Consider the following 15,763-nt stretch of genomic DNA (forward strand, 5'->3'; position numbering starts at 1 on the left):
TTATACCAATTCTGGATACTTGAGGGTCAGAGTTTTGTAGTGATTATACAAATATGGAACATTGCAGAGTGATAGCATATTATATACATCATTCTCTCTCACACAAAGAGATTTTTCCTTCATGAAATGTATCTAACTGTGTAAAATTAATAAGCAATACAAAAGTTCAGAATATGTAGTTTTATAGAAGATGTAATACTATAAAACATATGTCAATAAACTAAGTACGAAAAAGTATACACATTTTTAATTACATACCTGGAGTATCAAATTCTGGAACAACTCTTATTCCTCTAACACGCGCATACTCAATTACTTCAGCAACATCAGCAGGACTGTATACGAATCTCTCAGGGTCATAAGAACCTTTTTCACTGAAAAAGATTAGGGGAAGTTTTCATTTACAGCAAGTAAAGAATATCAACCAACAATGAGTTGAAATATGTTAATTTAAATAAAAGGAAATAACATTAAACGCCAGTTAATCAAGCAAAACAAAACACAGAACCTCTGCTTATGACCACATTTATTACTGTAGACAATTTTTTAATCTTGAAAATTACTTTATATAATATTTAGATATGACAGCATAAATATTTCAGGCAATAAATGTTCTCTGTGCACTGGTCCATGTTTGCAAGGTTTCACATTCTCTAACAGCTCATGTCTTATTAGCTGTTTGTGCAGTCTGAATTAGATTACAGTGTGAATTTTAACACAGATTTATCAACTTGGCACCAACCAAATTAGACAAAATGCAATACCACTGCTTTAAAACCTCCATCAGTATGATGCCTTCAGCAGCAATCAATGATCATCTCTTGGAAGCAGTCAAAATGCCTCTTCACATTTGGCACCAGTTCCTAGCAGATAAAACTATGTTGTGGAGAATTCTGTCAGCTGACCTATAAGAGCTTATTTGAACCAATTCTCTGTCAAAACAACAAATGCACTGCTGAACAGCAACCGCTACTTAAAATGAACCTAGTCCACCAGAAGAACCACTATTTCAAAAATTCCTTTCAGGCAGTTACTCCTTTCGTGCAACATCCATTGGCTCCCAAATGTGAAACATTTATCATTAAAAATATACTCAAAATATGCATTAAAATGCAGTGCCCAGATGTGACTAAAATATTCAAAAATAACAGATCAACCATATGTGGGTAGCATCTTCTTTTGTCTGGATTTCACAGCAGAACTGTTTTAACCCCCAGTCTCAACTGTTGCTAGTCCCTATCCTCTATCTACCTTTATCCCATTTCCTACCCCTACTCCAGCCTCTCATATGCCTTCCATCCCTGCCAGCTCATAGGCATAGTCCTTTCCCTTTTTCTGCTTCTCTCCTCTTTCTTTTTCCCCATCCAGCATAGCCTCCCAATTCTGTAGCTATCAGTTAACCATCCTTCCCCCACCACATGATGAGTGTTCAAATTAAAAGATACGAAAGGTCATAACAACCAAACTGGTTGACATTTGCATATTCTGCTTTACAATTATGTAGTGAGATATCTCAGGATGTAAATGTAATGCCCAGAGTTGTTGTGATTGTGTGTGGCAGAGGGCACAGGAGAGAACAGGCAGTTGTGTTTTCCATCTATTTAACACAGCAGTTTGTGTGAGGACTTCACAGCATTCACATAACATAATGACACCTGAAGAGCAGCAAAGTGTCGTCAGTGTTTGACTTGGACAGGATTTGTGATTGGTGTAAAGAATGGCAGCTAACTCTAAGTATAGATAAATGTAAATTAATGCAGATGAGTAGGAAAAAGAATCCTGTAATGTTTGAATACTCCATTAGTAGCGTAGCGCTTGACACAGTCACATCGATTAAATATTTGGCCATAACATTGCAAAGCAATATGAAGTGGGATAAGCATGTAATGGCAGTTGTGGGAAAGGCAGATAGTAGTCTTCGGATCATTGGTAGAATCTTGGAAAGATGTGGTTCATCTGCAAACGAAACCGCTTATAAAATACTAATACGACCTGTTCTTGAGTACTGCTCTAGCTTTGGGATCCCTATCAGGTCAGATTGAGGGAGGAGATAGAAGCAATTCAGAGGTGGGCTGCTAGATTTTTTACTGGTAGGTTTGATGATCATGCTTCAGGAACTCGGGTGGGAGTCTCTAGAGGAATGGAGGCGTTCTTTTCGTGAATCACTACTGAGGAAATTTAGAGAACCAGCATTTGAGGCTGACTGCAGTACAGTTCTACTGTTGCCAACTTACATTTCGCGAAAGACCACAAAGATAAGAGAGATTAGGGCTCATACAGAGGCATATAGGCAGTCATTTATCCCTCGTTCCGTTTGGGAGTGGAACAGGGAGAGAAGATACTAGTTGTGGTACGAGGTACCCTCCGCCACGCACCGTATGGTGGATTGCGGAGTATGTATGTAGATGTAGATGTTGATCTCTGACTGTTGAACGAGTTAACCCAGCCAGTATTCGTTGCCACTTGAGTGCCTTATATTGTGGAGACTGTTTCTTACAAGTCAGTGAGAAATTTGAATGTGTGTTTTTGTAAAGGCTGGGCGTGTTTGAATGATGACATGAGACCCGGCCAGGCAAACTTACTGATAAGGTGAGCGACCTGGTAAGAAATGACTGGCGAATGTTGACAGTGATGGTGGGAACCAGTGTTAAGTTATTAGAAAGTGTGCACTGCAAAAGGACCTGGGATGCTTATTCCAGTATCATGAAGATCCCACTTTCCTGGAGCAGAACATCACCGGTGACGAGAGCTGGTGCCATTACTTTGAGCCAGATGCAAAGTGGGACAGCAGCACACAATGGAAACATGCATCATTACTTCCCCTAAAAAAGCCAAAGCTATGCCCTCAACAGGCAAGAGGTACTCCATAGTCTATGCACGTAAAAAAAAAAAAAGTCTGTGCTGCTCGTGGATTCTGCTCCACAATAACACACATTCACAAGTCTCCAGTCACACACAGTGTACTCGCCATGTTCAAGTGGGAGCAGCTTGATCATCAGCCATACAGAGCCCAGACCTGTTACCCTGCAGCTTTCCATGTATTTGATTCACTAAAAAATAAAAAGAAACACCACGTCTTAAAGGGAAGTGCTTTGACTGACAATGAATTGAAGGGCACAGTACAGGACTGTCTCCTATTACAGTCACAGGCATTCTGGGACACAGAATCCTTTGGCTTGTGAAACAGTGTGATAGTTGTGCATGGGCCTCTGGTGATTACTCTTGAATAAAGACTTCAATCATACCCTTTTGTTTTGAAAATCACTCATAGTACCAGTGTATGAGTACCAAAAGCTTCAGTTCAGGATGGTGATCACCTTGTCTTCCACTGTTATGGCCATGATACAAGCAATTTTTTTTTGTACTGACCTGAGTTATGAATGACAAAATGCATCATCCCAAGTTGTTTGAAAAGATTTTTTTTTTAATTTTATTGTGGTTCAGGGTAGTTACATGTTAATACATCTGCAGCTTTGTCAGCACAAGCATTTCAAACTTATACAGTGGAAGCTAAAAAGTGCTGTTAAAAATTTCAACTACTTCTCTGCTGTCAGTTATGGCTGAATTGTTAACATTTAAAACAATGTTTTTCATCATTTCCATTTTCTCTTTGCCATTACATTCCAGATCACTTTGATTTAATTACTTGCGTTTGTAATTTCAGATCCGAAGCACGTAATCTTGCATTTTTTGATGACTATGCCTTCAATTTTAGAGAAGGGTTTATAATGACTTAGCTGTGAATGATTCACAGAACATTTTGATGCTTTGTACAGTTGTCTCTTCGCTTTGTGGGATAATCTTATGCTCCAAGTAACCCGCCATTCCTTGTAGGTTAGATTCCGTATGTCCTTTCAGGAAATAGACTTTCAAAAACTGCCGCTACCTCAATCTTGAATAAACTGTATTTTGAATTCGTATCACTTGCACAATAGACAGGTCTCCAGTTAGTTACCCTGAGGCAGATCTGCCAACCTGTATAGCTTATTGCAGTTTTCCACTGAGGCCTAGTATCACATTGGAGGATATTGAAGCTGTTAAAGGTAAGCTTTTATCCATCATGATCAGACAGACCACTTATAACATTTTCAACAAAAATACTGTTAACTTTACTCTGATTGACAAATATTTTGTCAACGTGCTGTAAGAAACTGCAGTTTTGCTAAAAAAACCTCCTAAGGGAAAAGCATAATACGTTTGAACTCTTTCTTATGAGAGAGTGTAAGATAGATTCTAATTTCTTAGCAAATACATCCCAGAGGATGTGCTGTGTACAGCTATGACAGCAAATTTCGAAACTGTCTCTGAAAATTTAACAACACACGCTCAAAAATGAAGCTCCATACAGAATTTTTTGACATATAGTGCAATATAGACTGGATTTTTTTAACCTCCTCCTCCTCCTCCTCCTCCTCTCCTATGTTTCTTGCAATAATATAGACCTAAAACATAGCTGGGAATAGAGAGACTCAACGCCAGTAGTGATGTTATGTTCTATCAGGCAAAGAATGTGAACACCATTTATACCTTCCAATTCTTCTATATTCACTACAAACTGGTACAATTTATAGAACAGATCTTGGATATTCTGGTGAAGTATTCTAAGTTTTGGGTTGGGGTGGGGGGGGGGGGGGGGGGGGGGGTGTGAGACCAAACTGCGAGGTCACCGGTCTCATCAGATTTAGGTAAGATGGGGAAGGAAGTCAGCCATGCCCTTTAAAAGGAACCATCCCGCCCTTTCCCTGAAGCGATTTAGGGCAATCACGGAAAACCTAAATAATGGCCCGACACTGGATTGAAACGTCGTCCTCCCAAATCTGAGTCCAGTGTGCTATCCACTGCACCACCTCACTCGGTCTTTGGGCTGTCTGAAGCTTTTAAAGCAGAACAGCTTATATTGTTACTAGGATGAACTTTCACTCTGGATAAGTCACTTCCTGCAGATTGTTGCCACTGGACAAGATCTGGGTGAGTTGATCCTTCTCACCAGTTTTTCTGGCAGGTGCGTTTATGACAATCACTGGTTTGCTTTCATATTTATTTGTTGCTTTATTTACTTCTTCATGCCAAATTTATTCAGATGCACTCCATGCACAGTGGAATGAATTCTTTATCATGTCTCAGTGTTTAGGAACATAATATATTTAAACTTTTTTATGGACATTCTTGAGTTTAACTAACCAGAAACTAATTTCTCTATCAACACATGACCAGCTTGACAGGTCATATCCCATTGTTTAAGTAGTAAGTATTATGCTTTACCATGCAGATAAGAAAAATTCTGTCTATATGATAAAGTTTAATTGAAGTAGCCAACTGAGACAAGGTGGCTGCAGATATTAATGATAGGTATTACATTAGTAAACCGTAGTAACTGCAGTGTAGCAAGCAGCTTTTTAATAAAGGCACTGGCCTACTTCAAGTACACATCTTCCGCCCCTACTACAATAACACAGCACAGCCATTTTTGGTAAATCAGTGCATTCTTTATGAATATCCACCACCACATCATAGTTCACCCTCAGCAGTACGTTATCCATAACAGAAATTGCCACCAGTCTGGGAAATTGAGAACACAAATATCTATGAAATTTTTTTGACTGCATTTTTTCAACCTACGCAGCTTTTGTTCTTCTTCTAAATTTTCACTGTGTCATTACACATGTTTTGCAAAGCAGACAACAATCATCATATTTAGATGCAGAGGCTTTAATGTTTATTTTTCCACTGTTTGTGATGCATTCAATTTCTCCTGCACGTACGCTTCCACATTGGTTATTGTTTCCACCTATCATTATTAAACATTGATTTTTGTGCATTACTGGAATAGTACGGTTTTCAAGAATTTCATGCCTGCCTTGGAGAGCAGTGTATTTCATTTCTCACACTTAAATATAGCTTTGAAGCATCCTTGTCCTGACAATCTTTAAAACCTTCTTTTCACCATCAGTAACATGTTTTAAATTCATTTTTCTACATTTTTTGTGAAACTAATACTTACAATTTCTACCTCTGTACCTCTCCTCACTCTGTTGCTATTGAACATGAAATAATCATCATTAGGGTTCTCTACCTCAATCAACAAATATGGAACCCTCGTAGGGTTTGTTGTCCATCTGACTGTCTGTGTCTGCTGAAAATGTTTGTTTCACATGCTATTTGAAACACGGTAAATGCTATAATTGCTCCTGGATGTTAGATGAGGAATAAATTCCGAAACATGTCATACGAGCAACGAAGTCATTCTTTGCCTGATGTTTAACTTTTGCCATTGTGACCCAGACAGCCTGAATGGAGAACTACTGATTATTACAATAATCATTGCCTTCCTCCTGTATGATTTTGTCACGTCTATAATGTTGAAATTAAAAGAGTCTTGAAAATCTTAGAACCACCAGGACCAATATCTTGCCAGTGACATAATTGATAACAGAAAAAAAAATGGTCAAGGTTCTCAATCCCAGAATGCATGAACTTTCTATATACACAATTAAGTTTGCAAAAACCCTCAGTGTGTGATGCCTACTCACACCTGATCAGTTGGTTTTTTTTTTTTGTTTTTTTTTTTTATTCATTTTTACAAAGTACACTTTCACATAGTTTTACACTCAGAGCAATCTTAGTCTTAGTAAATAAATATAAACAGCACACAGCAGGTTACTAACCTTAGAAGGGGAAAAGCAGCACTCTGGTAAGGAAAGCTCTGATCATCAACAATATGCCAATGAAAAACATTCATTTTATTATAGGCCATTGCATCTAAAGTCTTCTTTATGTAGCTTACTGGAATGAAATGACGGGATGTGTCAAGAAGCAGACCTCTGTGGCTGAAACGAGGGATGTCTGCTATTGCTAGATTATCCAATATAAGCTGAAACAATAAAGACAGAACAATGTTGTTTTACCTGCTCATATTTGTGTTAAAACAATTACATTAATGTGGTGAATGCAGATCTTTGATAGAGTTCAACCAACGATTTTGGTAAATATAACCACTCGCTGTGTACAAGGATCACTGAGCAATAAGCACTCAAACAAGATGTCTACCTTTACAGAGCAGCAATCAGTCTTCATAACATGCATATGTGCCACAGACCTGCATGCACAAGCATGATAAGGCTTGCAAGTCTGAGGCCCAGCTTGAGTGGCAAGTGTGCCTTTACTCGCGGACTGGACACATAAATAAATGCAGAAGAGGCTGGAAATAGGAATGATGTTATGGCTAGGATGAGGGAGGAACAACAGCAGAAGAAGAAAAAACACAGGGATAGTAATAGAGAAATAGAGATAGGGATAACACAAACATGAGCACATTGTAGATATATGGGTGATGATGGTGGGAGGTTGGAGATTGGGGGGGGGGGGGGGGGGGGGTGAACATGGTAAACAGGTAGAAATTACTTAGATAAATTACAAAATACCAAATTTAAAAATACAGGAAAAATTCGCATTCCCTCACTCGAAAAAGTAATATCCTTTGTTAACTTAGTCATTAACCAATAATTCAAATTGATTACAATATTAATATGCAGCAAAGAAATGTCAAATTACATGTCTATCAACTGAACTGCAACAGATAAAACAGCTTTTCAGTCTCTAATTTTCATTCAATCAAACATAATCACACACTGAGAAAGTTTGTTATAAACAGTGGTCACTACCTAGGAATGGGTGATATGTCGGGATTTAAAAAAAAAGAGCTTTATTTTTGAAGAAATGGTGGAGTAGCAGATCAGATGGAAATTATTTGTGTGTTATGAGTAAACATCCCATTTTTTCCTCTGAAGTGATTACCAATGCAGTGAAAACACACATTGGTGCAGACAATCTGTAACACAAATGGTGTTATGATTTCAGAGAGTATTCAGTGTTAAATGTCAACAGGAGAAGCTAAGTCATCCAATAAAATATAAGGCTTCACAGGTATGAACGGACTTACCTTCCCTCTCATTTTTCAGCTACACATAAATAATGAGTGCTATCCTGTTTAAAGCAATGAAAAATTTAATCTCATCAAACCTTCATGACTGGCACAATCTGCTCCAAGGCTGGACTACAGATTTGACTAATGATGGTTCAGAACATTCCATATTTGGTGACCAGGTAAGCTATTTCCAAGCAAATTTGAAGTCAAAATAGAGTCCTAAGGTACTGTCAGGCTCAACTGTGTGTAGTAATTGGCAACATTTACAAGAGGTACTAAGTTTTGTTCAGATTAAAAGTGCATTTATTGATTGTACGCCAATTCAATTCAGAGTCAACACATTTTTGTATGATTAACACCCAAGTGTGGATGATCCAAGTTGCAAACACCTCAGTGTAAAAGTATTATTTAATATGATTTTTTAATTTTCATCTGCATTTGTGGGTAGTCCCAGTTTCTGCAGTAAGCCTAGTACAAGCTTGTTAAAGATTTTGATCAGAATACAGAAGTCCAATCTGAACCAGAGACAAATAGATGAACTTTACATGGAAATTATTTGGCTGCACTGTCATTGTGTTAATTACAGTTCATCTGAAACAGTCTATTTTTAGTAACAGATGGCATTGTGCAGTAAAAACAAGGCATATGCAAAAAGTAAGGGCCACTAGGCCATAATAAATACATTCACTAGTAAAAGCTCTCATTGCCATTTTAGTTTCCTATAAAGTTATTTCATTTTTCCACATCACTTCTAAGCTCATATCCTTCAAACATTTTAATACTGCCAACAGACATCAGTGTACAAGAAACTGTCCTAATTTTTGGAATTATTAGTTCCTTTCTTGGGGAGGAAAGATGGGACAGACCCATTGTGGTTTAATAGCTATGTCAGAAAGTTTCTACAAAAGCAAAGAGGGTTTCTTCACAGATTTGAGCAACATCAAAGCCTAGCTAACAAGCAAAAGCCAAATGAACTGAAAATGAGGATAAGGAGAGCGATCAGAAAAGTGTTCAATGAATTTCAAACTAATTTGGCCAACCAATCAGACAAAAAAACCATAAGTTTTAGAATACTGTAAAGTCAGTGAGCAGATTGAAATATATTCAGTCTCTCAGTGACTATGCTGGGATGGAACCAGAAGCCCAGAAAACTGTATTCAGGCTTCTGGAGTTTTTTTCACTGTGGAAGATCATAATATGTTTCTGTGGTATCGTACAGAGATCATGTTGCCACACCAAAGTTGGCAACATGAAACAATACCACAGATATAAGTGAGGGCTTGCTGCAACCAGTAATGACATATGGGAGGTACTCCTGAAGACCATGTCTTCTCTATAAGCTCTGCAGCACCCTCGTGTTGAGGTCAAGATAGTGTCGAGCATACCAGACCTTGCCCAATCCGAGACCTCGGCTATAGCAGTGAACATCACTGAGTAGGATAGTGACTGTTACAGTTTCTGATGGAATGTACTTTGAAAATGATGCTTTTCATACAGTAGGAAAATAGTTTGTTAATTAGTGCATCAAGGGATGTGGTGCTAGTTAATGACAGATTGAAATTATCCAGTAATCTTTTATTCATTTATGTAGTCAAGTGAACTAATATTTCACGTGTTCTACAGTAGTTTTATGTGCCGCCCTACTGCACAATCAGAGACCAACAGTTATGACTGGAGGCCTTTAGTTTCATCTGTTCACAACAACTTCCTCCTTCCAACCACTGCGTAAATGCTGTAAATGCAAATATTTATACAAATTAGCATGGAATAGAAAAGCAGCTGCAGCTGCTTAATAATGGAAAGGCTTCTGGACCAGATAAGATACCTGTGAGATGGGTTCCTATCTAGCACCAGTTCACTGTACATCTCTGGACAATGAATGACACCTAGAGACTGGAAGGGCAGGGGGTGGGGGTGGGGGTGGGGGTGGGGGTGGGGGTGGGGTGTGGGGTGGGGAGGGAGGAGGGGGAGGGACATCATGCAGGTCATTCCTATTTTCAAGAATGGTCATAGTACAGATGAAAGTAATTATAAACCTGCAGCATAATTATGGAATATAACCTCTCACATTATGTTGTTTTTGGAGAACTAAAACCTTCTCTACAAAAAAAATCAGCATAGATACTGCAGAAATCTTGCTAAATTCTCATCACTCTCTTTGTCAATAATATCTAGGGCATCATAGACAAAGGCACCTTTATCGACACAGTTTTTCTCGTTTTCAGGAAAGAATTTGATACAGTTCACATTGTCATTTAGTAAATGCCACTCCAGATAGCCACAGATGTTAGGACACCACTTCCGGGATTCGGGGACCAGTGCTCGCCCTGGATCAAATACCCTGGCAGATAACTGACTAAAGCCAGTGTGCTGGTCAGCCTGGATGTGATGTTTAGGTGGTTTCCTCACATCTGACTAGGTGAATGGCAGGGTGGTACCCATTTTCCGCTCCACTTATATGACTCACAGAGATCCAGAAAAGTTTCACAATTTTGCAATGAATAACATTACACACAGCCAGTTGAGGTACACAGATTCCATCCCACACTGAAGGGGTGCAAAGGAATGGTGACAGAAGGAGATCTGGCTGGCCACTCCCTAACATGAAGACTGCTAAATTAGAAAACAACCAAGCCAACCCCTTGTAGGAACATGATAAAGGCAAAAGGAAACGAAGAAGATTGTCATTTAGTGAACAAAATTTAGCTTGCCAAGTAATGGGCCAATTTAATATTGGATTCAGGACAAGTTTAGAGTAACACAGATTTTTTCCCCTCTGTGTACTTTTTTTGACATGTGTAACTACTTCAATGAATGCAAGGAAGGGGTAAAATTTTTAGATGATTAAAGCAAGGTTTGCATAGCTTTCTGGCACTTGCTTGTTTCATTAGCCATAACTAATTTATGTTTCCTGAAAATTGTTTGGTCTGGTGTACATCTCTCCGAATATACTGAGTGTACGTGAGAAACTTACATGTCCTAAACTGTTTCAGCACTAGTGTTGCTGCAAAAAAATTCTTACTACGTAGCTCAGTCTGCTAGTTTTGAATTTAGGGATGCAATATGAGAATTCCATTTAAGATTTCCTTCAAAATGAAACCCAAGAAATTTAGTTTCAGTAACATGTGGACTGCAAGACATTCCTTACCTCATACTGGTTCTTGAAACTAGACTTCAGTGTTACAATTTATATGTCTTTAAGAATCTGTCCCAGGTCGCATTTTTCTATTAGTTCCTGTATGTTAAACACATACTTCAATTTACACTTCCCTTCTCTGTATATATTCAGTATCACCTGTTAGCCATATTTGGTAAAGGTCCCACACACTTTGGCGGTATTCTAGAATGGGTTGTATACAATCTCCCTTGCAGACTCCTTCCATTTTCCCAGTACTCTACAAATGAGGCAAAGTCAACTACCTGTTTTATCTATGTCTGAGCTTGTGTGTTCCAATTCATTTCCCTACAAATTTTTATATTCTGTTTATTTGTACAACTCGACCAATTCGAACTCTGACCCTTTGCTGTTGTACATTTAAGTACTGTGCAAAGTACACAGTTTTACAGTGTTGTATGTTTAAAACAAGTTGCCAGTCTTTGCACCACTTTGAAATCTTTCATGTGCCGATAAACATACTCGATACATACTTCCATTGTACTATACTAGTCTTTTTATTGGAAAGAAAGCATAGCCATGCCTCTATTTACCTAGTCACTTTACAAATTAATTTTTTGTACACAATATAACCCAAAAGCTCTAGAAACTATGATATATATTACATGCCATTTAAAAGATACACAAAGATATACATACACTTACTGGAGAAACTATTTAAGGTTTGTTTCAGTTTAGTAACTGGGAGAACTCATGTTAGTACACTGGCATCACCTGTATCAAAGGAAACAGGGATTCTGCTTTGAGATACTAAAGTAAATGCTGGGCATCTCCTGCACCACTGCATGAATGTGGTACATCCACTGCTTATCAGGGAGACAGCAGGTGGAGATAATGCAACAATAGTAATTAAAGAATATTTCACTGGACAAAAATTTTTGTGATTCCTTTGATTCATAATACAGAATAACATTTGTGACTTTAGGATCCAACTGCTTTCTTTTCGAGGTGCATTTTGATGGGAACTACTGTTACAAGAGCACACATGTGATTGTAGCAGCATGCAGTCACTGTGAAATTCACGTGTGACTTCACAGACCTTTCAACATGCAAGTCAAATCTTTTACAATACTGTTGTATGTTCAAAATGACATCACTGATAGCAGTATATAGGAACAGTTGCATGGTTTTCAGATACTTGGGACAGAGAGATGTACAATTTACATTGCAGGCCTCTGTGCCTTAGGTGAACTTAGAACCATTTCACTGATACTTACAGCATCTGCAGTCTTCACCCGTGTAGCAACTTGAGAGAATGTTTCGAGACCACGCAGGATACCCCACACCGAGGCAGAAGTTAAAAGCATTGCTCCTGGCAGGTCTGGACTGTTAATTCTCAGCTCATCTGCAAGAGGAAACTTGTTATACACACAAAATCAACAGATTACTGATTTGTAATATCATCCAAAAGCAAAGTTTGTCAAGTAACTGCTTCAGTTTTCCAAGGGCAAGATTAAAAGTCAGTTATACCATATTGTAAATAGAATAGTGACAAGTTTTGATTGTAGCACATCTCCCCGAAACAAACATTATATGTGGCATTATTGACAGTTGCAGCGTTTGCTCTTAGACAATCTGAAGATGAAATTAGGTTCTCAAAAACAGTAGTCACAATAAAAATCACAAAAGTGTCACAAAATGTAAGTAAATTGGAGAAGCTTGTTCATCAATCACTTATTCTCCACTGATGATATGTCATTTTTTCCCCTAACTGCATATAACTTCTTTAAAGTACACTAACAACAAATTACAACTACTGCTCATGTACTCACACTGATAATTGTGGGAAGAAGTAAAATATTTCCTGAATAATTCAAGATACCCAAACAACATTATTTGCAGACAGTAGCACACAGAGGGATGTGTAATTCTGTTAGAAGGAAGAGGGGTACATTTCAAAAATAAACAAACAAACAAAAATTGCGAAAGTAATACCACTTCACAAGAAAGGAGAAATGTCAAGTTGCATTAGTTTTCCCTCAAAATAGTGGAAATTTCTGGATGAAACAATATGCAACATCAGTGAGAGGCAACCACTCATTGACTGATGTGTGGCAGACGCATTATAAAAATTATGAAAAGGATGGATAGCTACTCACTGTAAAGACAACACATAGAGTTGCAGAGACCTGTTACAAATTGAGGTTTCAGTCACAGACTTCTTCACAAAAGAAGCCAGACATTCACACAAGCAAACACACTTTGTGCACACATGACTGACACCTCTGGCTGCTTCTGCTAAATAGGTTATGGTTTTTTTTTTATTCTTTAATTTTTTAATGACACAACTGGAGATATGGAAAATTAATGAACTGTTCTGCTTGGAAAACCATAGCTTAAAGTGTATATCTACATTGCACAGTGTATCCTTATATTATGGGGGGGGGGGGGGGAGAGCAAAACAAAATAAGTAGAATTGCAGGCTACCCTGTCATACCTTAACAAAAGATTTGACTGACAACCCAAAAAAATTCTGGGCCTACATAAAATCACTAAGCATGTCTAAGGCTTCCATCCACTCACTCATTTCATTGACCAGTCTGGTGTGGCAGTTGTAAAGAGCAAAACGAAAACTGTAGCCTTAAACTTAGCATTTAAGAAATTGTTCATGCAGAAGATTCATACAAAAATACCATCATCTGACCATCACACAGATTCTCATATGGATGACATAGTAACAAGCATATCTGATGTAGGTAAACAACAGAAAGAGTTTAAACAAATAAGTCAGCAGGTCCAGATGGAATTCCATTTGGTTTTACAAACAGTAGCCCCTTAATATATTTTCAATCTGAATATAATAATTTTCCTTAAGATGGAAAATCTTCAGTCCACCAACCAGAGCGGTTTTAGAAAGCATCGCACATATGAAACTCTGCTTGCCCTTCTGTCAGAAGATATAATGCAAAGTATGGATGAGGAGCAAAAAGAGGATTCGACATTCCTACATTTCTATAAAACATTTACCACAGTGCCCCACTGCAAACTGTTAATGAAGGCATGAGCATACATGATAGGTTTCCAGATAAGCAGGTGGCTCAAACACTTCTTAAGAAGTAGAACCCAGTATGTTGTCCTCTAGAGCGATCATTCATCAGAGACAAGAGTATCATCAGGACTGCTCCAGGGCAGTGTGACAGGAGTGCTATTATTCTCTATATACATAAATGATTTGGCGTACAGAGTGGGCAGCAATCTGTCGTCATTTGCTGATGATACTGCGGTGTATGGTAAGTTACCGAAGGCGAGTGACTGTAGGGTAATACAAGATGACTTACACAAAATTGCTAGTTGGGTGATGAATTGCAACTGGCAATAAATGTAGAAAAATGTAAGTTATACAGATGAGTACGAAAAACAAATCCATAATTGTTTGTTTGTTTTGATTTAGAGGGTAAAAACAATTAGGGTCATATGTGCCCATGTTAAAACTGTAGAACATGAAGACAAAGAGAGAGGTTAAAAATGACTACATATTAATCCCAAACAACAGAAGAGAAGACAGCTGAAAACAGCGATATGGAGAAAAGTCTATAAAATATGCCATTGAGAAACGGAGGTCCTGAACTAAAAATTAAATGGCCTTCACCATATTGATATGACAGATAAAAAGTAAAACTTGGTTGGCAGCCTGCGCGTTGTTTGCTAAAACAGCCCATAACTCAGACAACAAACACAAACGAGAATGTAAGTGGTTAAAAAAGGGCATTCCATCAGGAAATGGTGGATCATCAAAGGTTGAGAGCAGTGAGTACAAACTGGTGAGGCAACTCCACTTAACAAATGGTGATGGCTAAAAAGACAGTCCCGATGTGCAACATAGTTAAAATGATCTTCTCATGGCAACAGGGCAGAGAGAAGGTCATCCAAGACACTGGGAGAGGTTTAATAACCCGGAGCTTGTTCCCATGAAGAGAGGGCCAGTGGTGATGACGAAGGGACATCACCTGCGGACAGATGGCAACACAGATCATCGGAGCGAATGTAAGAACTAGCAGGCTGAGGTACAAGGACTGCAGCCTTGGCAGCAGCATCAGTGGCCTTATTTCCTGTAAGATCAACATCACCAGGGACCCACATAAACATCATCAAGAGTGAGCAAGTGACAGCTTCTCTGGACCCATTGCACTAGGGGATGGATGGTGTACAGCACACAGAAGCTTTCAAGGGCACAGAGAGTTAGAGCAGGTGATGAAACTGAAAAACCTGTGCCGTTGAATGTACTGAGTGGCCTGATACAGGGCAAAAAGCTCTGCTGTATATACAGAGCAGTGCTCTGAAGGCAATACTGAAAAACTTATGTGCCAATGATGAAGGCACGCCAGACACCATAGTCAGAGCCATCAGTGTACACAAGAGTACTATCTAAAAGTTTCATGCGAAAGTCGTGAAACTGAAGGCAATAGACTGAGGCTGGAATAGTGTCCATAGGTAGGGAAAGGGGGCCGAGGTGAATACAGGTTGATTGTGAAGACAAGATGGTGAAAAGTTCACATACACCGGGAGTGGGGCAGGTAGCACAAAGTTAAGCTGGCAGAGCAAGAGCCGAAAGCTTACTCCAGGAGGTAACAGGTAAGGAGGATGTGCCCCATACTGCTGATCAAAGGAGTCATCGAAGGAGGTGGCATAGGATGGGTGGTCACACATGCCAGACAAACACCATG

At 38.7% G+C, this 15,763-nt stretch overlaps 1 protein-coding gene across 1 annotated transcript in view; it reads right to left on the reverse strand.

Annotated features, from left to right (window-relative positions):
- Positions 1-15,763, reverse strand: part of LOC126272931 (beta-hexosaminidase subunit beta-like) — a 117,949-nt gene that overhangs the window by 25,478 nt on the left and 76,708 nt on the right. Inside the window, exons 3-5 of the mRNA XM_049976228.1 lie at positions 12,317-12,444; positions 6,666-6,871; positions 259-374 (exon numbers count right to left, since the gene is read on the reverse strand). Of these exons, the coding sequence (XP_049832185.1) occupies positions 259-374; positions 6,666-6,871; positions 12,317-12,444 (450 nt within the window). The remainder of the gene's footprint in view (positions 1-258; positions 375-6,665; positions 6,872-12,316; positions 12,445-15,763) is intronic.

This window comes from Schistocerca gregaria, chromosome 5 (assembly GCF_023897955.1).
Source record: "Schistocerca gregaria isolate iqSchGreg1 chromosome 5, iqSchGreg1.2, whole genome shotgun sequence".
In the NCBI taxonomy this organism is placed as follows: domain Eukaryota; kingdom Metazoa; phylum Arthropoda; class Insecta; order Orthoptera; family Acrididae; genus Schistocerca; species Schistocerca gregaria.